The sequence below is a fragment of the Drosophila gunungcola genome, chromosome 3R (assembly GCF_025200985.1).
Source record: "Drosophila gunungcola strain Sukarami chromosome 3R, Dgunungcola_SK_2, whole genome shotgun sequence".
NCBI lineage: Eukaryota > Metazoa > Arthropoda > Insecta > Diptera > Drosophilidae > Drosophila > Drosophila gunungcola.
This window is the reverse complement of record NC_069139.1, coordinates 27,256,138-27,279,810: the sequence shown is the minus strand read 5'-3', so window position 1 is coordinate 27,279,810 and position 23,673 is coordinate 27,256,138. Positions and strand designations below refer to the sequence as shown.

General features: G+C 44.2%; 8 protein-coding genes across 10 annotated transcripts; 3 read left to right on the top strand and 5 right to left on the bottom strand.

Annotated features, from left to right (window-relative positions):
- Positions 1–164: 164 nt before the first annotated feature.
- On the bottom strand, positions 165–3,574 carry LOC128256783 (transcription initiation factor TFIID subunit 6). The gene is made up of 3 exons (XM_052987406.1): positions 2,219–3,574; positions 1,991–2,160; positions 165–1,077 (listed from the first exon to the last, which is right to left on the bottom strand). Exons 1-3 carry the CDS (start codon positions 2,996–2,998, stop codon positions 246–248), a joined length of 1,782 nt encoding a protein of 593 aa, XP_052843366.1. The 5' UTR covers positions 2,999–3,574; the 3' UTR covers positions 165–245.
- A 754-nt stretch (positions 3,575–4,328) lies between these two features.
- LOC128266653 (protein-L-isoaspartate(D-aspartate) O-methyltransferase) lies at positions 4,329–5,887 on the bottom strand. The gene is made up of 4 exons (XM_053003315.1): positions 5,704–5,887; positions 5,501–5,637; positions 4,642–5,046; positions 4,329–4,580 (listed from the first exon to the last, which is right to left on the bottom strand). Exons 1-4 carry the CDS (start codon positions 5,756–5,758, stop codon positions 4,497–4,499), a joined length of 681 nt encoding a protein of 226 aa, XP_052859275.1. The 5' UTR covers positions 5,759–5,887; the 3' UTR covers positions 4,329–4,496.
- Positions 5,888–6,326: 439 nt separating this feature from the next.
- Positions 6,327–9,452, top strand: LOC128266647 (DNA cross-link repair 1A protein). Its single transcript, XM_053003303.1, is given in 4 exon segments — positions 6,327–7,512; positions 7,572–7,906; positions 7,909–8,024; positions 8,131–9,452. Coding segments are annotated over 4 exon segments (2,400 nt in total). The 5' UTR covers positions 6,327–6,406; the 3' UTR covers positions 8,974–9,452.
- Positions 9,453–9,498: 46 nt separating this feature from the next.
- Positions 9,499–16,271, bottom strand: LOC128266648 (phosphatidylinositol 4-kinase type 2-beta). Its single transcript, XM_053003304.1, is given in 10 exon segments — positions 9,499–9,836; positions 9,896–9,964; positions 10,221–10,287; positions 10,290–11,004; positions 11,065–11,260; positions 11,680–11,810; positions 12,067–12,185; positions 14,843–15,485; positions 15,546–15,941; positions 16,119–16,271. Coding segments are annotated over 9 exon segments (2,109 nt in total). The 5' UTR covers positions 15,711–15,941; positions 16,119–16,271; the 3' UTR covers positions 9,499–9,832.
- A 585-nt stretch (positions 16,272–16,856) lies between these two features.
- Positions 16,857–17,699, bottom strand: LOC128266655 (uncharacterized). The gene is made up of 2 exons (XM_053003317.1): positions 17,281–17,699; positions 16,857–17,226 (listed from the first exon to the last, which is right to left on the bottom strand). Exons 1-2 carry the CDS (start codon positions 17,598–17,600, stop codon positions 17,106–17,108), a joined length of 441 nt encoding a protein of 146 aa, XP_052859277.1. The 5' UTR covers positions 17,601–17,699; the 3' UTR covers positions 16,857–17,105.
- Positions 17,700–17,709: 10 nt separating this feature from the next.
- Positions 17,710–20,382, top strand: LOC128266651 (phospholipid phosphatase 5). Of its 3 annotated transcripts, none has more exons than XM_053003313.1 (4): positions 17,710–17,863; positions 18,935–19,248; positions 19,317–19,735; positions 19,799–20,382. In XM_053003313.1, the coding sequence occupies exons 2-4, from the start codon at positions 18,989–18,991 to the stop codon at positions 20,206–20,208; spliced, it is 1,089 nt and encodes a 362-aa protein (XP_052859273.1). In that variant the 5' UTR covers positions 17,710–17,863; positions 18,935–18,988; the 3' UTR covers positions 20,209–20,382. The 3 variants fall into 3 exon arrangements, with proteins under 3 accessions (XP_052859273.1, XP_052859271.1, XP_052859272.1); XM_053003311.1 differs by lacking the exon at positions 17,710–17,863 and adding an exon at positions 17,981–18,260; XM_053003312.1 differs by lacking the exon at positions 17,710–17,863 and adding an exon at positions 18,544–18,663.
- On the bottom strand, positions 20,365–21,510 carry LOC128266652 (RNA-binding protein 42). The gene has a single exon (XM_053003314.1). The coding sequence runs from the start codon at positions 21,395–21,397 to the stop codon at positions 20,477–20,479; it is 921 nt and encodes a 306-aa protein (XP_052859274.1). The 5' UTR covers positions 21,398–21,510; the 3' UTR covers positions 20,365–20,476.
- A 345-nt stretch (positions 21,511–21,855) lies between these two features.
- LOC128266654 (GTP-binding protein Rheb homolog) lies at positions 21,856–23,425 on the top strand. The gene is made up of 5 exons (XM_053003316.1): positions 21,856–22,229; positions 22,356–22,427; positions 22,512–22,719; positions 22,776–22,905; positions 22,963–23,425. Exons 1-5 carry the CDS (start codon positions 22,181–22,183, stop codon positions 23,050–23,052), a joined length of 549 nt encoding a protein of 182 aa, XP_052859276.1. The 5' UTR covers positions 21,856–22,180; the 3' UTR covers positions 23,053–23,425.
- The last annotated feature ends 248 nt before the right edge of the window (positions 23,426–23,673 follow it).

The window sequence follows — 23,673 nt, the reverse complement described above, 5'->3', positions numbered from 1 at the left end:
GTCTCCTCCAGATATCGATGGTTTGACTGGCCAGGGCTGCAAGTCCAAGTGTAACGGCAAAAATTTGTATATACCAAAGATTAGTGTCCAGGTTAAAAGCGCATAGCCGTTATTTAACGAAAAACAATTTAATAATTTGCTTTGATATTACGTGCATTGGAGTTCTCTAAGGTTTATTCAACTTTCCAAAAGTGAAATCACAAGAGCTTTAGTATTGCAATTAATATTAAGTTCGTAATCAAACGCTATTTAAGTAAATAGGTAATGGGCTTTCTGCCATTATTGCATGCTGAAGGAATAAATCCATTGTTGATAACGGGAAAAGCGCACTGCTTGTTTGACTTCAAGAGTATTGCATTGTTGGCTGGCGAGAAGGAACGTTTGATTGCCGGCGGGACTGAAGAGTTTCTGAATCGAGGCGGCTGAGCCCGTTGAACCACGAGCTTTGCAGTGATCGCCTGATTTTTTACCGGAGCCATTAGATTGTGTGATAACCGTGGTGGGACCTTGACGTTAAGTCCATTCATGGGAATAATGGGAGAACCAGATATACCAGGTAAATCGTTGATGCGACGAATACCATTGCTGGGAAATTGATTGGTAGAGATTTGAGCTTTTGAGCCGACGCATAAAGATCCTGCAATTCTTGAGAGCTTGAGCTGTTCGGGAGTGGTTATGGCTTTGTCTATCCTGGACGCCGCTTCCGACTCCGCCTTGGCTGCTGCTACCGCTTCCCCCTGGATGCGTGCTACGATGACGGAGTAGCACAACGGCGGACCCAAAAGTCCATACGCTTGGGTATACTGCTCCGGGAGATCCGGCGCTTGGTGAATCCTTTTCAGCACCGAAGTGCACATTTTCAGCACACGGTGGCGAATGTACTTAGCGGCCTTCTTGTCCACGCTGGAGCTGGAGCACCCATTACTGGCAGTCAGGTGAGGCTCGATGCGTCCATATAGGTACGCCATTTGAGGTACAATGCAAGAGCGCACCGCGTGATTGCCCAGCTTTCCCAAGCCGATCACTGCTCCATACACCGTCGTCAGTGGCTCCATGCGAAGAGCCTTCTTGTAGGTCCTGCAATATAAATAGAAATAGAAATTTAAATTGCAAAATCAGTTATAATTGGTGCAGCTAAGAATCTAGGATTTGGCGTGGACATTTTTTTAACGCACAATTTTATTAGCACTTAATTTAAGTACGACAAATTCTTTCAGTTTTTACCAGAGTGGTGTAAAAACCGCTTTTCGCTTAAGGGGTTACATAAGTTTCCTCGTTCAATAAACGCGAAATTTTCAAAAATTGGTTTTTCATATTAAAAATGAACTATTTTCTTCAACCTTTTTTTTGCTTTAAAGATACATAATCAATACATTTTTTGTAAAGTTAAAAAAAAAATAGAGAAAACTTGGCTATAACGAGGTCATTTCCGGCAGTCCCTTGAAAAAATGTCTCTCCACATTGATGGCCGAACTTTTTGCAGAATCAATAGAAAAAAAGGTGACAATTGTACTTTTGGCAAACAAAAACTTTTTGTTACTGAAAAAAAAATTCTTTGTTCAAGAGCTAAATTAATTGTTTGAAACCGTTAAAGAAATACATAAATATTTTACCAATTTTTAAGATTTAAAATAAAAATGTACCACAAAAAATACTCATATTATTTTATAATTAAAGTGTTGATTTATTGGGCCAGGACAACAGTAGACCAAATGGCAGCTAGACATTAATTTCGTCTTCAGAACAAGTTTCCCTGCGAAAATGCATACATCCAGTAGTATAACTCACTACGTAAACGTTTCATGATGTAATTAATAAGCCTGTAGGTCAACAACCCTAAAATAAATGTCAAGATCAACATGACTTTCAAGCTGATGAAGAACAGTCAAATACTTTCTAAGATCGGAAGCGACTTTATACATTCCTAGGCTTTTTTTAAGCATAATGAACCGACAGAAAGCAAAGGCAAAGTTATATTCGCAGTACTTGCCCAATAACTCTGGGCATGATGCTGTTGTCGGAGGCCTCAAAGTGGCGCACGATCTGGGCCATCACGTTGCCGGAGTACTCCCTCAAGGCCCAGTGATCATCTGAGCCAGCGGTTGGGCAGGCCTGTTTAGTCAGCAGGCACGAAAGAACAGCCGGCAGGATGAGGTGGAGCTAAAACGCAACAGGGGCATTCTTCAGCTGCTCCTATTCCGCAGGGCCAAATACTCACGTATTGTAACAAACTCAAGGTGGAGTTTCCCAAAAGGGCTCTGACCATGCGCATCAAGTAGAGGAGCAGTGACACGTTCTGCTGGGTCACGTTGACGCCCACTGCGTCCGCGATGAACTCGCTTAACGTGGGTAGCAGCACCTTCAGCGAGGGATCCGTGGAGAGAGTTTGGAGCGCTCGCTGGCGCCGTGGCTCCGAGGATCCCACGCAGGCCTCGGTGATCAGCTCGTAAAAGCACTGCTGCTCCTTGGTCAGAGGATAGCGTTTGACGGGCTTCAGCAGTACCTGCTCCAGCTTCAGCCAACCCGATGGGAGGGAGGTAGCCAGCGGCTCCAGAGGAATCTGCGGCTCGGATTCCTGGCAAGAAACTAGCTGCACAGGCCCAGGATCCGTGGTAAGCGCTCCGCCCGCCGTGCGGTTCAGCTTTCCTGCAGGCGACCTAAAGCAGTCTTCGTGCAGGACCAGCCTGAAGAACACATCCTTGGGAAGGTTTTCGTCCATCCGGACAGCTTGCTGGATGTGCGACAGACACAACCGGTCATTCCGGTTGCGCCGCATGAATTTGCCCGCCTCGTTTAGCATGTTCCTAATTTCCTCCTCGAGGTTGAGCGACAGCCACCGGGACACTCCGTCGCCCAGCTCCCGACCCGTGCTTTCCAAGGATATAGCGGCTAAGGAACGCCACGACAAGGTCTTTTTTCGAAAGTCCTCGTCTGTGGCGTGCATTTCGTTGTTAGACGATTTCATTTCAGTTGACTTTTTGTTTTTAAACTGCCACATTCTGTCACTAGAGATGGCACAGGTTCGATTGGCGATATCAAATCGTAACTCGACTCCCGCCAATCGGATTTTTAAACTTATTGAAAGCAACTGAAACGCGCCTAATTTGTTTTTTGAAGGTTAAATCGGCGATGGCATGCCTACCAGAGGAAGACACATCCTATGTTTTTTTTTTTTTTTTTTTTAACTTTTTAATCATTTTTTTTTTGGCAATTATTTATTTTACACGCTGAAATATTGTGGTAAAGTCTGTGTCGGAAACCACTACACATCCCAATGTATTCTACTAAGCAAACTACTCAATTTTAGTTACTACTTAGCTAATCAACAAAGTCCTTTTTAAGGAATCCTCTCCTCATCACAGCTTCACGCCATATTTGTTTTTGATTTATTTCACTTCAACTCCAAGTTTATATGTCGCGTTTTTTTTTAACGATTTTTATTATTATTTTTAATTCGCTGGGCGAACCTATGATCAACTCCCTTCGAGCTCCCTTTGAATACTGCCCATTTAGAATTTCCACAACCAAAATGACTTGACTTTGACATTATTGTCAAGTGAAATTGTAAAAAAAGCCTAGTACGAATGGTAAAATAATGAAAGTAAACAGAACAAAACGAAGCTCAATATCAAATTGAAATGTGTCCACGCAATAAAAGCAGTCGCTGTCAAATTTATATGCGAAGGAAATGGAAAGGAAATGTCTAAATTTGCATAATATTTTGAACTCATCTCAAGTTTGCATGCATACACATGTAAGCCAAAACATTATATCAGCATAGATTTTTTAGCAAGGGCTCTTTGAAATCCCACATTGCGAATTTTTTAAAATCTGACCTAATAGTCACAATTGGTGTTTTTTGCCTGCGTAATTGTGAATATAAGGTAAAATCTGAGTTTAAGAATCTTAGACTCCTATTTCGGAACAAAACCATAATACAATTTTTTTATTTTCCTAGATTTGTCTATTAAAATTCGCCTTCGATTTATACTAATCTTTACATTTTAAGACAAGAAAACCATTTAGGACTGCGTACTCAAAATAATTGATAAATATTTTCATATTTGTATATGTAATTTAAGTTAGAAATTCGAAAGAAAGTGAATGAGATAACTGGATAATAATTTTCAAAAGTCCTCTTATTGCAGTTCTTTTTTTTATTTAAAATTGGATTTAACAATAAATTTTATATTAATAAAATAATATATTGGTACCGTTTTTAGATCTAAATAATTATAAATTCCCATTTTTATTTTTGTTGTTCCCAATCTAATGTATTTTTTCATACTTCATACTTCCAAATATAACGAGTAAACGAGTCAATCTAATTAGAGGCACATTATTTGTTTGTTCAGGAAACTTATTTAATTGGACTCAACGTGAAAACAAGCATTTGAATTGTGATTGGATTATTAACACTAGCGATAAGCCCAAAACTGGTAGAGAATCAAGCCGAGCAGCACCGCCACAACCAGCGCCCATCCCGCAAGGTGCAGTCAGGAGCGTAGGTCTGTAAGGGGCACGTACATCACGCCCATAAGTCGAGTCATCTCCACCTTTCCATTGGCGTCCTTGTCGTACTGGGGAGAACGATTACATTTAGTTACTGGAGTTGCTTGTTGATAAAAAGGATCTACCCACCTGCTGCATGTACTGGGAGCCGCCGTCGGGGCCCACGGGCACTATTAGCCGTCCACCGTTTGCCAGTTGGTTGATCAGTTCGGTGGGCGTGTCCGGAGCAGCAGCTCCCACGTGGATGGCGTTGTAGGGGGCGTTGGCGGGATATCCTTTGCGCCCATCGCCCTCGACAATCAGCAAGTTGCCGGAGTCGAGCATGCTGCGGTCGTCGGTGTTCAAGTTGGCCTTGCTAAGCCGCACTAGATCAGCCTGGTGCTCGATGCCCACGATGCGGGTCTCGGCACTGGCGCCCTTAGCCTTGATGTAACGATAGAAACATGCCGTGAGGTACCCAGATCCAGAACCCACGTCCAGCACATGTGCACCGGGTTTTAGGTATTCGCGCAGATACTCCAAAGCAAAGGCGTGCTATGCCATTTAAGAAAGAGAAGTTAATGAGCAGGTGAACATGGTTTTCTAAACAACCCAGTATCATAAACCACGGACCTGGCTTTACCTTTTTATGAAATTCGATTTTAGTGTTAGAACATCTGCAAGGTTATAAAATTACCTAATAAGATTACATTAAATGGGGAATCGAATTCAATGAAGTAAAACATTACATCCGCCAGTTATCGTCATGGGTAAAATCTATGACATCTAGAGCACCCATGCTCTACAGATTTGCAATACTTAAAAAGGTGTCTAAAAGAATCATGTACGACTGCTGATTTCTTAGATTTTGTAATATACTATGGATCTATTTACAAGGGATTTTCAATACTAAGAGATTTCTGCCACAGCCCTTTTGAGTACTTTTCATTATTGATGTCAAAGATATTCTTTAATTAGTGTGTGTACTATTGTTCTCATTGGAAGTTACCATATGAGGCGCACTGATGGTGACACCTCCTCCGATGGGTTGTGGGGCGTCCATGTAGGGGTTCCGCGGGGAGTAGTGCTTTCGGTCGGTCTCTGTCATCGCCTTGGCCACTGCATCACTGGCTATGACGCCGTGTTCTTTAAGGTTTCGGTTCTATTATTATATGTATCTTCCCGTTGGACAAAGCAGGTAGAACGGCTCACCCTTCAGTTGACGTATCAGGTCTTCATTATTGGCTCCCACGGAACGCCACGCCATGCTGAAGGCGCGAACGAACAGGCCCACCTTAATAATTTCCAAAATAAATTGCTTTTTTTCCAACGTTTTGATTTTGTTTTGTTTCTGTTTCAACACTGCACCGCAGAGATGGAAGAACGTCGATACCGATCACATTGGCAACGATACAACAGACATCGATTAAAATACTGTTTGCTTGGATTTGAGAACAAACCCTTTAACACTGGTCTGCGGCTACACATTCTTGAGTCTTAAAAAAATATATTATTTGTATTTAAGAAAAGACCAACTAGGAAGTACATTCGATTTCTGTTTTAAATTTATTTGTTTCAAATCTGTTATTTAAATTGTCACTTGAGGCCCTGCTTGGACTTGGACTGCATTACTGCGTTCAGAGCTCAGTTATTAAGTTTTTTCAAATTCCCTAAATTCAGGCTCCTAGACCAGAACATCCCCTTAAAAGTAAAAACTCTTCAAGACAGCCTTTGCTGCGCGATAAGTAATCCTTGTGTAAACGAGGCATTTTACATTTTCTAGTTTGAATTTCGCGCTCGATCTTGCATTATTGAGTGGGACCTTGCATTGGGCGTAGAATAATTTGTAGTTTGCCAACACTAGAACAGTCCTTCTGATCCGCTTTGCGTTTCGTCGAAGTTATATGTAAACAAGATGTCCAATGTCGGAAAAATAAAGATAAAAACATTCGCGGAACTGCAGGCCACCACGGGCATAAATGTGGAACCGGAACCTCCACCAACAACAGAAGACAGAACGCCAGAGAAAAAAAGGGCGGGAAAAACCCGTGCGGCTACTACGACAAAGAAAGTTCAGGCGAAATCTGAGCCGAACGGAGGTGTTATCGTAGCCAGCACTGCGATCAAGCGCTCAAACAAGAAGACGCCATTGCCAGGCCAATTGCGCATCGATTCCTTCTTCAAAAGCGCCGCCAAGAGCTACAAAGTCAACATGGTGCCCGTGCCACGCTCATCCGCTAAGGCTATGGATGCACCAGCGGCCAAGCGGAAGGGCACCTCAAGGGGACGCAAACGCCTGTTTGACGAGTCCACCACCACATCCACTACCTCCACGGACACGCTGGATCGTAAGCCGCCGGAGAAGAGAGTGCAGCCTGGTCGACGTGCGAAGGGCAAGGAAAAAACGAACCTCCCTGAAGAACCGGATGTGATTGACCTGTGCTCCGAGGACGAGGGCGACAAGACCATCAAGGCGGAGCCTCCGGCGGAAGCCTACTCCAGTCCAGTCAGGAACTCCATACCAGCAGCAACGCAAGCAAGCATTTCAAAGAGGCCCAGCAGCCCAGCCGTTGTGAAGACCTCTCCAGGCACCAAAAGACTCTCAACGAAGACCTCTCCAGGCAATAAAAGATCCTCAGTAAAGACCTCTCCTGACCCACCAATGGCTGCAATCCCAGAGAACAGCTCCCTGCCCAAAAATTCAAAAAAAGGAGCTGGACGAAAACAAAAGACGCCAAAGCCGTGCCCGCCTTATAAAGTTGTAGAGGGGACATCCTTCTGCGTCGACGGCTTTCAGTTCGGCGATATAGACGGAGTCTCACATTATTTCCTAAGCCACTACCATGCGGATCACTACATCGGCCTGACCAAAAACTTCTGCTATCCCCTGTACATGAGTCCCACTACTGCCCGCCTGGTGCGAACCTTTATAAAAGTGGACGAAATGTGCATCAACGAGATTGAAGTGGACCAGACGCTTATGGTGGATGGCGTTCAGGTGACCGCCTTGGAAGCCAACCAGTAAGGGAATCACTTGCTCTGGCTTGTAGTTCACTAAACTTTCTGTTTACCCTTTTCAGCTGTCCTGGAGCCCTCTTGTTTTTCTTTCAACTACCCTCTGGCAAAAACATTCTGCACACTGGAGACTTTCGGGCCTGCGCCGAAATGGAATCCTTGCCGATCTTCTGGAACCACCCCAACATCGATCTGCTCTATCTGGACACAACCTACATGAACAAGAACTACGACTTTTGCCACCAGACAGAGAGCGTCGATCGAGCTATAGAGTTGGTGCGGGCCTTCAATGAGAAAAATCTGGCCAAGCGAATACTCTTCGTCTGTGGCTCATATGTGATAGGGAAGGAGAAAATCTGGCTGGCCTTGGCGAAAGAGTTCACGCTGAGAGTCTGGACAGAGAAAATCGCAGCAAGGCAATTAAGTGCATGAACTGGTTGGATCTGGAGTCCGTACTAACAGATGATCCCCGCTCAGCAAACTTACACATTCTTCCAATGGGGAAAATTAGCTATCCGGTAGGTTTCTGCAACATCTCAATACATTTTTATGAAAATTAAAAGAATTTTAATAATTCCGGTTGAAAATCGCGATACTAATATAATCGTTTGTATTTATTTTCAGAGTCTAGTTGAGTATTTAAGTCAATTCGAGGACCAATACGACATGTTGTTGGGCATAAGACCAAGCGGCTGGGAGAAGAACAGCAAGCCCTCGTATGGAAAGCGAATCAGCACGATTGGCATTGAGTACTCGGAACACTCCAGCTACAAGGAGTTGGAGCGGTTCGTTCGCTTCCTCAAGCCCAAGCGAGTCTTAAGCACAGTTCCCGTGGGTCGCGATCTCTTTGTCACTGGCGATGTGCCTACCGAGTGGTACAAGTACGAAGGCCGGGCCTCTATGCTGAGTACAGGGTACCAGCCATCGATATCCTCTTTTCTAGCCACGCCAAAACGCATTGTTCCAAAAATGACTGCAGCGACTGCCATGTCCGTTAGCCCAGGGGATGAAAAGGCTTCCAATGGTAAGGGAGATGGAGGAGAGGATGACTGGCAAACCGCTGTGCCAGCGGATCATATAACCATTTTATCCAGCACCTCAGAAAAGAAATCTCGTCAAGAATCGGAAATAGTCGTCAAAAACGAACCCCTGGGACCAGACACGTGCCCTGAAACTGAAATAATCAATAGGAACGAAACCCTAGAACCAGAAATGTCTTATGATATTGATATAGTCATTAAAAACGAATCCCTGCCATCAGACTCGTGCCCTGTTACCGAACCATATGCTACACCCACGGAAGCAGAAGAATCCAAAGATAATCCTGGTATATCGAAGGATTCTTGCGGCCCTTGCACCATCGTCATCCCTGACAGCCAGGAGCAAAATAAGGACGATGGCAGCCCATGTGGGTCAGTCTTGGTAAGTAGACTGACGTCCGATGCTACCGACGATTGGCTGTTATAAGGATAAGGATTATACGGATAAGTAAAATGTGAATAGCTCTTATGAATTAAGTGTGCCTGCTAAAAGTTTTTGTTATTAAGTAATAAGATAGAGATGTATACGTTTTCTGTTCGGCTGTAATATAAGATGATTTGATGTGAAATAAGGCTTTCCTTCGACATACAAACAATTTTATATATACTGTATATATATGTATTTTTTCTTGACTTATAATTTTTAACATCGTTTGGATACCTTCCTCCACGAACTGAACTAGTTTGGGGAGCAGAATGCTCCGTACATTATCAATAAATTAAATGATAGTTTATATAAAGAATCCATTAAATATATGTTAAAGCAAATAACAATGGGCATCTATATATGAGTAAGGCGATCTAATTCAATGATGCTCCGAGTGCTAACGAATGTAAATGAGTTTTGATTACTTCACTGATATGCTATGTGTATTAGTTAAATGATAAAGAAATTTAAAGTATAAACCGATTGAGCGTTTTCTTTTTTTTTAAACCGCACTGAACTCTTAAGGATCTTTCGATTTCATCTTATTTTATGCATAAACAATTGACTATACAAACACATGACAAACAAAAGATATTTTCTAGATGGTAAATGGTAGGTTAAGCAAAACCACAAAAGCATTATTAAATTATTCCATATAACATTATGGGTGTTTTGGCCAAATGAAAACTAACATATACAACAAAATACGTTTCTGGGCTCCTCGCCGACAGCAACTGATTACGATTTAGAAATATACTAGACAACAACGAAGCGCATTTACATGATGGTGATGAGGCTGCAGGACCGGACTGCACGATTTGGTTTTTGGTGGGGTAAGCAGGGGTTCCCCCATGGCCTTTTAGCTGAAAATGGACAAAGGTTAGTGACTAATGGCACTTTATTATAAGCTTAGTAATTTTACCACCAAGAGAAGAAAGGACTCTTGTTTTGGAAGCGCTGCGTAAACGAAAAGAAACGACTGCCACTGGATCTGTAAAGAAATAAAAATAAAAAATAAGAGTTAGTATGACTAAATGGGTTGATTTGGTTTAAATTTGTGGATTCTTTTTTGTCAAGCTAGGACAAGGCAAAATGTTTCTTTTTTTATTTTATTTCTATGGAGACTGTTATTTATGTTTGCATTTCTTAGAATGCCAAAGACTCAGTACATTTTGCTCTTAGTAAAAATTCAATCAAAAGACTATCTGAGCTTCTTACACATAAATTGTAAAACCACGAATACTCACCGCTCCACAATTACGGCTGGCATTTGAACCAATTGCACCGGCGACTTGCCATCCCTCAGTGCCTGGTGAGATTGAGGATTTGGCCGCGCATCACAGACATCTGTCGTTCAAACAGACGCTTGTCAAAGCCACGATCCTGCTGGAACAGGTACAACAGCTCCGTGCAAATCTCCTCTACAAAGTTCATGTCTGACAACTGGGGCAGCACGTGGTCCTTGATTTCGTCGCTAAATGGAATCTTCGCCTGCGGCAACCATGCCCAATGGTAGGGATAGGCTCGCCACGAGTCCGGGTGCTTGAAGGGAAAGGCCAGGCCATTGTCGATGGCTGCGATCCGGATGAAGGCCGAGTTTACCACGTTCCAATCGCGCTCGGAGGCTGGGGATCTTGAGGAGGGCTCGTCCTCGCTGCTGGCCAGGCTACTGCTATCGTGCTGCCCATTGCTGGCTGCTTCTCCCGCTGGATGGCTTCTTGAGACACCATCGTTTAGGTCAACGATTTCCGATGCCGCCATGGCACCGGGCATCTTGGGACGCACTACACCGTGCATGGTCTTGCCACCGGTGCCGCCCACCTGGCCCGTGATCTTGGGGGCGATGTACTTTATCAGCCAGTTATCGTTGCCCCGGTCCGTGTTGCGAATGATGTAATCCAGGACAACGAGGCGTTCGAACTGCACCTGAAAGGACTTGGCCACCGACGGCGGCAAGGGTTCGCTTTCGAAGCGACGCAACCAGTAGTCCGCATCCTTGTATCCCTCCACAAAGAGCTGGAAGGAGCCAGTCTGCAAGGAATACCGAATGTGTTAAAGACCAGTTGATCTACTTTTCGAGCTTGTGTTCACCTTTAGAGGAAGGCTCATCCGGTTGAAGTGGGCCGATGGGTAATGCTCCTTGATGCGCTTCTTCAGCTTGGCCTTCTGGCGATCGATGCGGGCATAGTTGAAGCTCTCGGCCACCAGTCTGACCACACGCGTCTTCGGAACCACATTTAGATTGAGCTTGCGATCAACCAAGCTTGCACCTGATTCGGAAAGGTACCTGAATAATATTGACAAAGTAAAATTAATTAATGAATCGAAATTATAGCCCCATGGGTACAAATTTATGGTTTTGATGATTCTCACTTAATAGGTACTTTAAATATTTGTAATTTAAAGTGCTATTAAATAAATAAAGTATAACGTTCAAGGATGTAAATGGCTACAAAGCAAAAATATGTAAAGCAGTACGATATCATGTTGTATATTATCTTTCGACTGTAAAATTCCGAGATATTTTCTAAGTTTTTTGATTTCTTAAAGTTTTTTAAAAACGGCTGGATAAAGGTTAAGGACTTTTTTAAGCTGAAACATCAAATGTTCTTAATAAATTAAGTTGTTTTCGGTGACATAATTTGGAAGTGTGAGCTTTTGGTGTTTATTATTCACATAATTTATTGAAAAGCAGTATAGGCTTACCCCTGATTGGGAATCAAACAAGCACGGCCGAAACAACAGGGGCAGCACAGCTTGTGCATCCATTTGGTCCACTTTGGATTCAGTCTGCCATAGGGTTCCTCATCCTTCGGCTTGAAAACAGCAAGGCATTGCTAAACGGAGAAATTAAATTACTTATTGTTTTATCTTGTGGAGCCGATTGACCATTTTAAGCATAATAGACTGTTTCAGGATAACCCAAAAGCTCAGCAAAAACAGCATTATTGCAGGGCTTCCCCGATTTCCTGATATGTTTATCTTTGCGCGGATTGGTAAAAATAAATGAAGGGATAGGTCTTCAATTTTTAGACCAAACTTCTACCATGCGCAAGAAAAGCTAGATGATGTCCGCCCGCGGTTTGTACTCACATGGGAGGCATCCTTGACGAAATAGGAACCACTGCTACCCTGGTAAATGCGCTCCGGCAGCACACCATGCTCGATGGCTCCCTCCGCCTTCGCCACAATCTCTGAGAAAAGCGGATCATCTGAAAGAACCAAAGAAATACGTAGTTGAAATATATTTTTATTCGGGCCAAAGCTTAAAATTACTAATGAAGTTCGTGCGAAGAAAGAAGATTCGCATGCCTTAGCCCTAAGCAAAGTACAAAGACAGACTGCAAGTTTCTCATCCAAATTGGTCGATTTTGCTTTGGAATTGTACTCTCAATTATTTATTAATACCCCAACAGCCGAGTAAATGCCTTTAATGAGTAGGCAATGCCGCGCCAGCTGTGAGGTAAAATTAACTTTAACAAGCCCACACGAAAGACAAATGGAAACGCAAGGGAGGTTACTCCACGCTACCTATGAAGTCGAAATTGTCGTTAAAATCGCCCTGCGAGTCCTGACAAATGGTGAACACTTGCTGGATAAAGTTTTCGCGACTGCTGCTCGACAAGCGCGACATGGAGACACAATCGAATTGAATGGGCTGGGAAGTCAAGAGTCGTCAACACGGTTGGCCGTTGATAAAGGGAAGCAGGTCACAATTAGCATAGCCAAAGCGTTTCGATAAGGGCCAACGCCAACACACACTTACAGATGTTCTTCAGCGGGCAGTTGGCGCAATTGCAGCGCGGGGCCACAATCTTGACGGTGACTGTGTCATTGGAATCACGCGCCATCGACGGCGAGTTGACCAGGATGGGAGGATCGCCCTCCAACTCCGACTGGGTCTCGAGGTAGTCCTTGTCCAGCGGGCACTTGCCCTCGCAGCAAATGCAGGCGTAGGACACGGAGGCGGAAGCCATCGAGGACCTACTCTTCTGCGCATCCTTGCTCGTCGTGGGCAGCTCATCGTCATTTGGTTTGGTAGAATGTTCGCCAGCAATTGGCTCCTTGCTATCTCTAGCCATCTGAATGTTGACCTTAGCCATGGGGCTATGTCCAATTGGCGACAGTTGCCCACAGATCAAGTTCCATCTTTAAATACGCCTGCCTTGGAATTTCGAAAATGCTCCTTAACTGACTTAAGAGAAGAGCAACAAGGGACCACGATAACATCCAAGTGCACCAACATTTACAACACGAATTTTTTTGGTTTTAGATCGAAAGAGACTGGGACTAATAGAAACTGCACAACAATACAAAATATTTTGAAAGATGGGGCAATGACGATAGGGTTGACACCAGTGGCGACCAGCGGGCGAGCTCTGCTGTGTGGGCACACATTTCACTAATAATATGCACGCGTCTCGTAATATAAACACGCCCGTCGAACGAAAATAATCAAATAAAGAATTATAATAATTTCTTAACAAGTAAGGTTTTTAAATACTACGGAACGAGATAAGCTATTACTCATCTCATGATGAAATGCAGTAGTGCGAATCGAATTAGTCACTCAGGTCACCGAGTGTGACTCGAGATAAAAATTTAAAAAAAATTCTAGTTTTATAAAAATCAATGAGATATATTAAGTAGCTGCCACAAAAACGATTGAAATTTTAATTTGAAAATCGGTCATCGACAAAACTTTATTGTTTTTAGGTGTATACTCATAGAAATCAATAAATATCAAATATTTTAAAGAACATAAAATTTTTCTTATAGCTTTCTTGTTTTTAAACATACTTGAGATAAAATATTTTTTTTAATTTTGAAAGCTGATGAAGCCTTGCGTTATTCTTTAACGAGCTATAGGATATAGTCGTACCTCCAATAAGATTGCAGTTATAAGGATATATTCATTCATATTAATTGGTAAAAAATAAAAAAAAATTATTCAAGATTTTTGGGCAAGATTTTATAACAGCACTCACATAAAAGTTAAAAAAAATTCGATAAAAACAAAGTTGCATGTCGATAGGTGAGCCATAATTTAAAGCAAGTAGTTTGAGGGATTTTTATAAAAAATCATCAATCAAGTTTTATTATTTCATTCTCAATTTAATACAGCCTATGTAATTAGCGGATTCAAACAAAATCTAGAGACTTGGTAACTTCAAGTTTTTTCGGTAAAAAAAAAAAGCAAATTCATTTTTTTTAAATATGTGTATAAAAAAAAAAAGAAAAAATCTAATTAAATTTTTATTAACTTGTTTATAACAAGCTACCAATTTTGTTATTTGCAAAGCATATTCCGATGAAAAATAATTTTGTTATTAACTATTTAAACCCTGCAATTAAATTCTGGAATTGAATATATTGCTTATTATTGCTTGTTTTGGCAAATATCTATTTTTTTAATTTTGACAAATATTTAGGAAAAGGAGATTGCTTTTCGAATTAAAAAGTAAATGTTTAAATTTTTTGATAAAAAATTATGGTACCTTTCAACATTTTCAATTATAAACCAAACCAAATGGCTTCCTATTGCTCTCAATCAAGATTTTTTTTTTAATTTTACGGCCAACAACAATAAACTTAGCTGAAATAAGTTTTGATATTACAACAATTTTTCTCCCACGCTTTAAATGAACAAAAAAAAATATGAGGAATTTTTTATAGTGCAATTATGCAAATTCAATATGGGGGCCGTAAAAGCGATAAGCACTACATGAGTAAAGCCTCAATTCTAACAGAGGAGTAATCTAGTTTGAGTGCACAGTACACATGGCTATAAAGGGATGGGGAACCCAGAGTTTGAAGCCATAGCACATATGGTCACTTGTACGACTTCGTGAGTCTGATGCACACTCACCGCCAAATGTGTTCGACACAAAGTCCACATGATCGTGCCCGCGTCCAAGTCCACCCAGAAGTTCGCTGATGCGGCTTCCGTGGCTGATACTGCCGCCACCCAGGAGCGGCTGCGACTCCCGGTTGTCGCTGCCCGCGTCCGTGGACATGCCCTCGAAGTCGATTTCTGGCACCAGGCAGATGTCGTCGGCCTCGTCATGCGGATGACGGGCGAGGGCAATGTGCGCAGTGGTTTTCAGCGGAGATGCCGCTGTCGATGCAGATGTGGCTGCCTTCGCGGGTGCGATATGACTAATGATCTGTGGCTGCTGGCTGTTGCCTTCGGTGCTCTCATCAGCGCGACCTTTGAATCTCTGGTTGCGCAGGTTGGAGCTCCTCTTCAGCAGCACTTCCTCCTCGCCATCTTCGTCGTCGCCGTCGTCGGTGAGGTCGTCGTGGAGCACGACCAACTTATTGGCATGCGGTTTCTGAAGCACGGCATCACCCCCCGCACTCTCCTCGCCCGGAGGCAGGCCGTTGGTGTGGTTCCTCTCCTCTGGCACCTCCTCTTCGTCCTCGTCATCGTTGACCGACAGTAGCATGGGTTCCCGCTCCTTCCTGCCTCGCCTTTTGGTCTTCCGTTTTCCCAAGCCAATGGTGTTGATCTAGGTAAAGAACACACGTCATATTACAAAGAACTGTGGTTATAAGCTAAAGGCACCCACCTCTACTTTTGTAGTCAGCTGGTTGGTCGTCGACTCGAAGCCATTCAGGAGCGGAGCCAGCTGGCTGGTGGGCGGCGTTTGGCTCTTGACAAAGTCCCCGATGAGGTCCTCCTCGTCCTCGAGCTGCAGCAGCGGGGGATCCGCCTGATCCCGTGCGCCGCTCATGGTCAAAGTGGGCAGCAGGCACGTGTGTGTTTGGGTGTGTTCTTGGAGGGCGTGGAAGGTGCCTTTCCCCCAGATCCGTAGCAGTCACAACAACAAAGGCCCGCGCTGTGCTCCAGCTTCTTCTTGCGCTTCTATCTGTCACTTTTCGGGCGTCACTTTGCTTTCTGTTATCTACTCCTCCACTCTATCTCCGCTTGCATGCTCGCGCACAATATGCTTCTATTATTCGGGCTGAAATTTGATTACATTACTTTTTAATTGCTTATATTTTATACTCGTATTTCGTTTGGCAATTATCGATTTTTGAATTTAATAATCTACTCCTGCCAACGTTCTTTATGTTTTTTAGAGGGGAAAACTTTTCTGGGCACTTGGGGGTACAAAAAAACCCTCGAAATGAGGACTCACCATGCACTCCTTAAAATTAATAAGCGAATTACGCGTTCGACTTTAATTTTCGCCAAGAACACGAAGCGAAAAATGGTTGACAATCCAAACAGCTGACGAGTAGAATCCGCGGCGCTGTCCACTTGCGAGTTCTACTCTCCCAAGTGGCAGCGCCGGACGTGAGAGCGCAGAAAACCTTAACCCCATGGTACCTGAATTTCACAATATTTGTTATTTCAGAATTAAAATTTTGAATTGAAGTAAAATTACCACAAACACAGTATGCAAGAATTTAAGTAATTTTCCAAATTGGTTAAAAAAAATTAAATTGAATTCAAAGACTGAAGACCCTAAATTATATTGTGTCCCAAAAAGGATAACATACCCTTCAAAAAAATAAATAAAATGTTTACAAAATAAAAAACTATGAAACTAGTGTGCAAGAATTAAAGAAATTTGTTACAATTCGGCTAATTGCGTTCCAAAAAAATATTTATACAATTTAAAATTTGACTGGCGATTTAAATCGAATTATTTAAACTATCAGTCATCAGAAAAAAGTTTCAAATAAATTTTTTGACTAATTTAAGGAACCAACTCGACTTGCACGAATGCCTCGACAATCAGATTTTTCAAGCTGCATACTTAAAGTAATGTATATTAGCAAATAAAAATTCATAAAAATGAGAATACATTTTCTAATTTTTACTTTTCCGATTATATGTTTGAATACTCTTTAGCTATTTTTATACGTAACTGCGTACAACTTTTATTTACGGACGAAAGGTTAAGTTTAATAATAAATGTTGGATCGCATGAGTGTCTTGGAATATTTTGGTTACAGCAAACGAGACGCTCACAGTAAGTCCAGTCCTGAAGTGTGGCCACGCGACTCGGTACTTCATTACTTTGTGTTTTAATTATGTTTCAGTTGTACTTTATTCTTAATATTGTATGGATTTTGTGTGGGTTTTTAATGTCTAGTTTAGCAAGGAAATCTGGCGCAATTTAGCGATCCAATCTAAAGCTTCTCCGAGCTGCCGCTGTAGATTTGTGCTCTTCCGCCACCAGCTCGATGCAATCCTTAAACTTGGAGACGGCATGGCGCAAGCTCATGGGCGGCAGAACCCTAAAAAAAGACGCATTTATCACAATGACCCGTTTAAGCGTTATCAGTACTCACGAGAACCAGTGCAGGGGCTCCACATAGCCCTTGGATTTATCCACCGCCTGCCTCTCCACGCAGATGCCATCTTCGGAGTCCACAACTCTGCAGAGGGCGTTGAACTCGGCACTGTTCTCAGTGGGAATCTGAGCCGTGGACACTGAGTTGCTGCCTCCGTGCTGGAATCTAGTGCGAGCCAGGAGAATCGCACCACTCGCGTTGCACCGTTCCAGGTTAACCCGGCACTGGGTATGCTCCTCGACCAGGTGGAACATGTCCAGGTACAGGTCATCCAGCAGCTGGCCAGCGGCTTCTTTTTCACTTATTCCGACGGTCATTCTGACTAAAAGAAAAAACTTTATTTATTTATCTCTCGCGACGACCGACGTTTTTCAATCATATGATTTCATTAACAACCCTGTTATACTACTGATTTGCGACGAGTTGGCAGCCCTGCCGTTAGCAATCGTTATCGCTGGACAAATTCTGCAAATTCACAACCGAAACGAAACGGCAGAATGATGTGTATTTTTGTCGCGTGGACACGTTTTGAATGCAATGAGTTGTAATTGTTGCCGCCACGAACATGGTTAATTAACAGGTAAACTTGCCAAACAGCAAACTCTCGTGGAATCCGACTAACCAAAAGGGCAAACAGCTGTTGTTGTTTTCAAGTGGAATGGAAAGGGGGGAGGGGGCCTAGTTCGCTGTTTGTTTTACGATGCTGTCGCGAGATTAGAGAAAGTTTATAAAGAGCCCTGCAATTAGCATTAAGCAGCAGTCGGAAAGCAGCCAAGTCGAAAACACGTCGAGAGCAAAAAATTGATGCCACAGTCAGTGCGCCAAGTGCAAACAGTTCCAAAGTCAACTCAAATATCCCAGGGGATCATCGGGTGATAATGCCCGATAGCTTTAGTAATACGGCGGACTTACGTAGCCGCCGCCGCGAAAATCCAATAGACCGCAACGGCAATACCGGAAATATTGACAAGGAGCAGGTGCGCCAGCTAGCCAATATTGTTTACGACGGCTAGCTTATTAAAACCAACGTGTGTGCATATCTGCACTATAGCCATATCTGCCATACGACGTAACCGCGTTTGATGACAAACATTGACGCAAAGCGTGGCCAAGTGTGCACTGAAAGAAAAACAAATGTTATGGGGAGATCAATTTGTAATTTAAGACCTTCTACTATCATTTCCAATTGATGTACAAATAATGTCAAATATGAAAATGAGTTCGAATATTTTCCTAGTCTGATAATGTTGAGCTTATAGTTATATATGACATACATAGTCAAATTATGACATCCTAGGTAAAAAATGTTAGAAATATACGAAAAATTTAAAATGTGTTTGGGAAATGAGTAGGATTTCGAGATCAACTATATTTTTCTGTGTATGTATCTTATCGTGGAAATCTAAGGTGTTACACCTTGCTCTTTCCATCGCCACACTATGAGTTCTGGTTTTGGCCAGTCCGTTAATGGCATACTCTCTAAAACGTATGCTTTCTCTCTAAAAACCCTCAGTTTCTAAACTCATTCACGGAAAAGACACAATATTTATTTCGGCTAACAGCTGGCGTAGATAAAGACCTCTTATGTTTATCCCTCACATAAGTGCAACGATTAATGACTCCGCGTTTACCTATCTCTTCAATTATTCAGGCGACAAGCACCATACATAAGCTGACAACCGAATATTCCCAGCGGGCTAACGAAATGGCGTCGGGCAAGGAAGGTCAAGAATCCACGTCCAGCAGACGAACCCTTAGCGAGAGTTCCGCGGAGGACGTTGGGCGTACTGGATCGAAGACCAACGGCGAAGGAATGTGGCGCAACGAGCTTTCCATGAATCCGAACAGCAGCTCTGCTCAGCCCGGAAAGCAGGAGGATCACAGTCCTGGCTCCGGACACTCCAACAGGAGGATTAGCGATGCAGTTGATGTGGTACTCCGCGTTCTCCTCGTCATGGTCTTTTTGTGAGTTGCTTTTGACAAATCCCTACTGCTGACGAAGTCAATGTCTCATTCATGACTCATGTCTGCAGCAAGTTGGAGACGATGACAGCTTTTAAGAGGGAAATCCACGAGGAGGAGCTTTGGCTGTACAAAAATCCCAGGAGACCGGACATCATCAAGGGCGGAGAGCTGCTCTTCTGGGTGATAGTAGCCCCCTTCCTAGTCACAGTCGCCTTCTACTGGTTTACCAAGGATAGGCGGGACTTCAGAGCAGCCAGCTGGGCCTGGACACTTGCTCTGTGCATGAACGGCATACCGACGAGCGTGCTGAAGATAACAGTGGGGCGTCCCAGGCCAGACTACTTCTACCGCTGCTTTCCCGACGGCGTGATGGTCCTCAATTCGACGTCCAACAGTCTGGGCACCTCCATCTTGGATTTCAATTGCACAGGGCTTCCGGGGGTTATAAACGAGGGCCGCAAGAGCTTCCCCAGCGGGCACTCATCGTGTAAGTTGATGCATAACATTGGTCTTCGTACGCCCAGCTAACAGTTTTAATCCACCGTTTCAGTCGCCTTCGCTAGTTTCGGTTTCATCGCCTACTATGTGGGCGCCAAGCTGCACGCCTTCGACATCCGGGGACGTGGCCACACCTGGCGGCTCTGCATCGCTGTGGTTCCCTTGGTGATCGCTCTGCTGGTTGCAGTCAGTCGCACCTGCGACTACCACCACCACTGGCAGGATGTGACGATTGGCGGCCTGATTGGCCTGTTTGCGGGCTACATAAGCTACAGGCAATATTATCCCTCCATCTTTGGCCCGGATGCCGGCAAACCGCTAGTCCGGTGGCCCAGGAGTGGGGTAAGCCAATACCAGCGGCTAAGAGGCAACGAGGACAGTGAGAGCCGTGATGAAGGGGCCGAGGGCGATCCAGTGCGGAGGCCACTGATCGCTGGCAAGGAACAATCCAAATGGTACTAAAAGCTTTAAGTAATTAATAGTCAATTTTTGCTTTCCTGTCTAAGCTCCTCTTAAATTATCAAGCCGTAGCCGTATTTCAAATTTACAAGTGTGCTGGTGGGTTACCTCGTAATGGGTAGGGTTAGTTGGTAGTTTATCCAATAAAAACAAAACGCGTCAATTGCTAAACGTAAATTTATTGCTCATCTTTGGCAGCAACACCCAAAACTAATTTGCTACTTCAAAGTGACCGAAACTAGCCTAAAGGACAGGGGATGCATGCGCAGATTCAGTTCATGGAGTTGAACGCCTGCAGCAGAACCTGTTTCTCGCGCTCCTTTTTCTTGACCACGTCCAGGCTTCGCTGTCGCCAGGTGCTCTTGCGCAGCTTAATGGGTCGGCTGCCCACATAGCGTCCGTCCATCTCTTTCATGGCCCGAATGAAGTCGGCCGGCTCCCGGAAGCTGACGAAGCCGAATCCCTTGCTCTTGCCCGTTCGCTTGTCGCGCACCACACGGGCCCGTTGGAACGAGGGGAACTTGTTGAAGGTTCGGGTCAGCACCTCGTCGTTGACGTCGTTACCCAGGTCGCCGCAGAAGATGCGGAAGTCATCGTCGGGCCAGTCGGCCAGCGAAGAGTCCTCCCACACGCTGCCACCGGCGATTCGCACCGTCTTGCGGTCTTTCTTTTTGCGCTCTGTCGTCTGGAATGACTGCAGCGCCGAGGAGGCGCGCGCCGCCTTGATGGCCTCCTCTGCGATGGGATTCGGTCCGGACTTTTCCGCCTTGAGCTTCTTCAGCTTCTGCGTGACGTCGAAGGAGACGGCGTTGATGTCGATGGAGGGTGCTGCGGCTACAGTGGGCACATGCACTGACTGCCGACACTGGTACAGCTTGGGGGCGCTGCTCAGGACCACGGGCGTGGCGGATATCGGCTTGTTGGCGCTGGAGGAGGAGCTGCCGCCGTTGCCCGTGGGCACGAAGGTGGACATGAAGGTGGGTGGCGGCGGGATAGGGGGCGGAGGCACTGTCAGGCGAGATCCTCCATTTCCCTGGTGGTGCTGCAACTTGTGCTGCACGTTGTGGTACGTGTTGGCGGCGATGATCGGGCGGACCTGGTTGGGCACGAACAGATTTCGGGCGGGCGGCTTGGAGATCTCCGCCTCGAACCTGGACAACTCGTCCTCGATGTTGCGGCGCTTTGAACCCATTTGGGAAGGGCTCGGATCTACAATTACTCAAAGGTTCTCAAATCAAAACAAATTTTCACGAAAAATGCTGAAGCGAAGGTGATGGCACTATTAACCAACCGATAACATTTCCAATTTCTTGAGCATCGATTGTTTGTTGCAACTATCGATTGTACTTAGTTAAAAGCCTACTCCCACCGGCGGCGTTTCTGCGTCAGCGACCAAATTCCGCTTCATCGGCTTTTTCTTCCATTATGCCCTGCTTCCCTTAAAAAGATTAAGGGTACACCAGTATTAAAATCAGGGTAAAATGTACAAAAAGAATGCGTTTTAATAAACAACTTGGAAATAATAGTTTGAATCTAGCATTAATAGCAATCGATTTTTTTCATTAAATAAACCGTTACACATGTTGGGCAATGCGCGGTATGACCATATCAAGAAAGCGGATAATGGCCCGTTATTGCGCGCCTAAGGAGTGGTATTTCGGCGTCGCCGCCACCACGCCCACACCAGCACTGACTCAACGCGAGAATAGCTGTTTTCTTTTCGACGGTTTTACACATAATAATTGAATTAAAAATCGTCGAAAAACCCCCAGCTGTGATAGCAACAAGTATCCCCAGCAAGCGAAGTGAACGCAGAAGCAATAATTCCCCACACACAGTCGCGGGCCCACAGGAACACACCTACACAAGCGCACACAAAGTCGTAGGTGCGACAACTACAAAAAAAAAAAAAATTGGAAAAGCCCCAAACCCAAGACTTTTCCCCTCATATTTAAGAGCATTAAACCCCAGGAAAATGCCAACCAAGGAGCGCAACATAGCCATGATGGGCTACAGATCAGTGGGTGAGTTACTCCAACAAAGTCCAATAAATCACGCAGATGTTGCTGCTGGCACTTGTAATTGCGTAGTATTTTGACAACAGCAACAACTGCGAACAATTCCTTAAAATAATTGCGATTCACCTCCAGGCAAATCATCGCTGTGCATACAGTTCGTGGAAGGCCAGTTCGTGGACTCCTACGACCCCACCATCGAGAATAGTAAGTTCCATATCCTCCAAAGATTTCTAAGGAGCCAGGAATATCAAGAGGCAAGACGTAATCTGCTCTAATTCCCAATCGCAGCATTCACAAAGGTCGAGCGCGTCAAATCCCAGGACTACATCGTGAAGCTCATCGACACGGCCGGCCAGGACGAGTACAGCATATTCCCGGTGCAATACAGCATGGACTACCACGGCTACGTCCTGGTGTACTCAATAACTAGCCAAAAATCGTTTGAGGTGGTCAAGATTATATACGAAAAGCTGCTGGATGTGATGGGCAAAAAATAGTAGGCATATTCCTAGGCTCCAATCGACAGATCAGCTAATATACCTTGCCTTGCAGTGTACCTGTGGTGTTGGTGGGCAACAAGACCGATCTGCACCAGGAACGAACCGTTTCCACGGAGGAGGGCAAGAAGCTGGCCGAGTCCTGGCGAGCAGCATTTCTCGAAACGTCCGCCAAACAAAACGAGGCAAGTCCCAGATGCATTCCAATTAAGTGAAAGCTTCTAAGAAATCCTCCTCCACAGTCTGTGGGAGATATATTCCATCAGCTACTGATCCTGATCGAAAACGAGAACGGCAATCCCCAGGAGAAGAGTAGTTGTCTTGTATCGTAGGGCACCCGGCTAGCTGGAACTACGGCCGAACTGTTGAGAATACGGCGAATCGCTATGGCAATACGAAAATCGATTATCTCTTATCTACACAGTTGGGCCAGCGTGCACTGGCAGGGGCGGGCCGTGCCCCTTGTGCGCAGCAGGAAAATCTAAAAACCTAATAGCTTTAAGTCCACACAGCAAGTAACCAACATCAAGCGATTTAGATGCGTCCGCTAACGCTGCCCAGCAGGTTTTGTGGTTCGCGTTTAGCGCAACACAACAGGTTTAAGTTAGAACACTTTTTTCACAACAACAATTAAGTTACAAAGTTCATATACAAATTCTACCATTTTGTTTTTTAGTTTCAATTGAAATATAATTTTTCCAAGTACTTTTCGGAATGGTTTCTTTAGTATGGTAAAGCAGGCCTTCGGTAAACGATAAGAAGTATTAAACAAGAAAGAACTTTCAAAGGAAGGATCGTTATAGGGTTTAGGTCAGTGGCCAAATGGATGACCCAAATAAACGTAGGTAACAACAAATTTAAGAAATTTCGATCGCCGCGATATATATTTAAAAAAAAATTGCTGGTGAAGGTTTGGGGGAATCGGGACACTCAAGGACTCAGGCATTTTCGGT

Bases quoted from the DNA above. Each gene is read 5' to 3' on its own strand.
- LOC128256783 (XM_052987406.1), bottom strand. From the start codon at position 2,998: ATGTGGCAGTTTAAAAACAAAAAGTCAACTGAAATGAAATCGTCTAAC. The intron at 2,161-2,218 runs GTGAGTATTTGG...GTTGCGTTTTAG, and splicing joins CCTTGAGTTTGTTACAATAC to CTCCACCTCATCCTGCCGGC. The intron at 1,078-1,990 runs GCAAGTACTGCG...TTTATATTGCAG, and splicing joins ATCATGCCCAGAGTTATTGG to GACCTACAAGAAGGCTCTTC.
- LOC128266653 (XM_053003315.1), bottom strand. From the start codon at position 5,758: ATGGCGTGGCGTTCCGTGGGAGCCAATAATGAAGACCTGATACGTCAA. The intron at 5,638-5,703 runs GTGAGCCGTTCT...GAAACCTTAAAG, and splicing joins CCTGATACGTCAACTGAAGG to AACACGGCGTCATAGCCAGT. The intron at 4,581-4,641 runs GTGGGTAGATCC...CGTTCTCCCCAG, and splicing joins GCTCCCAGTACATGCAGCAG to TACGACAAGGACGCCAATGG.
- LOC128266655 (XM_053003317.1), bottom strand. From the start codon at position 17,600: ATGACCGTCGGAATAAGTGAAAAAGAAGCCGCTGGCCAGCTGCTGGAT. The intron at 17,227-17,280 runs GTGAGTACTGAT...GTCTTTTTTTAG, and splicing joins GAGCCCCTGCACTGGTTCTC to GGTTCTGCCGCCCATGAGCT.
- LOC128266651 (XM_053003311.1), top strand. From the start codon at position 18,162: ATGCCCGATAGCTTTAGTAATACGGCGGACTTACGTAGCCGCCGCCGC. The intron at 18,261-18,934 runs GTGCGCCAGCTA...TCAATTATTCAG, and splicing joins GAAATATTGACAAGGAGCAG to GCGACAAGCACCATACATAA. The intron at 19,249-19,316 runs GTGAGTTGCTTT...TCATGTCTGCAG, and splicing joins CTCCTCGTCATGGTCTTTTT to CAAGTTGGAGACGATGACAG.
- LOC128266652 (XM_053003314.1), bottom strand. From the start codon at position 21,397: ATGGGTTCAAAGCGCCGCAACATCGAGGACGAGTTGTCCAGGTTCGAG.
- LOC128266654 (XM_053003316.1), top strand. From the start codon at position 22,181: ATGCCAACCAAGGAGCGCAACATAGCCATGATGGGCTACAGATCAGTG. The intron at 22,428-22,511 runs GTAAGTTCCATA...TCCCAATCGCAG, and splicing joins CGACCCCACCATCGAGAATA to CATTCACAAAGGTCGAGCGC. The intron at 22,720-22,775 runs GTAGGCATATTC...CTTGCCTTGCAG, and splicing joins GATGTGATGGGCAAAAAATA to TGTACCTGTGGTGTTGGTGG.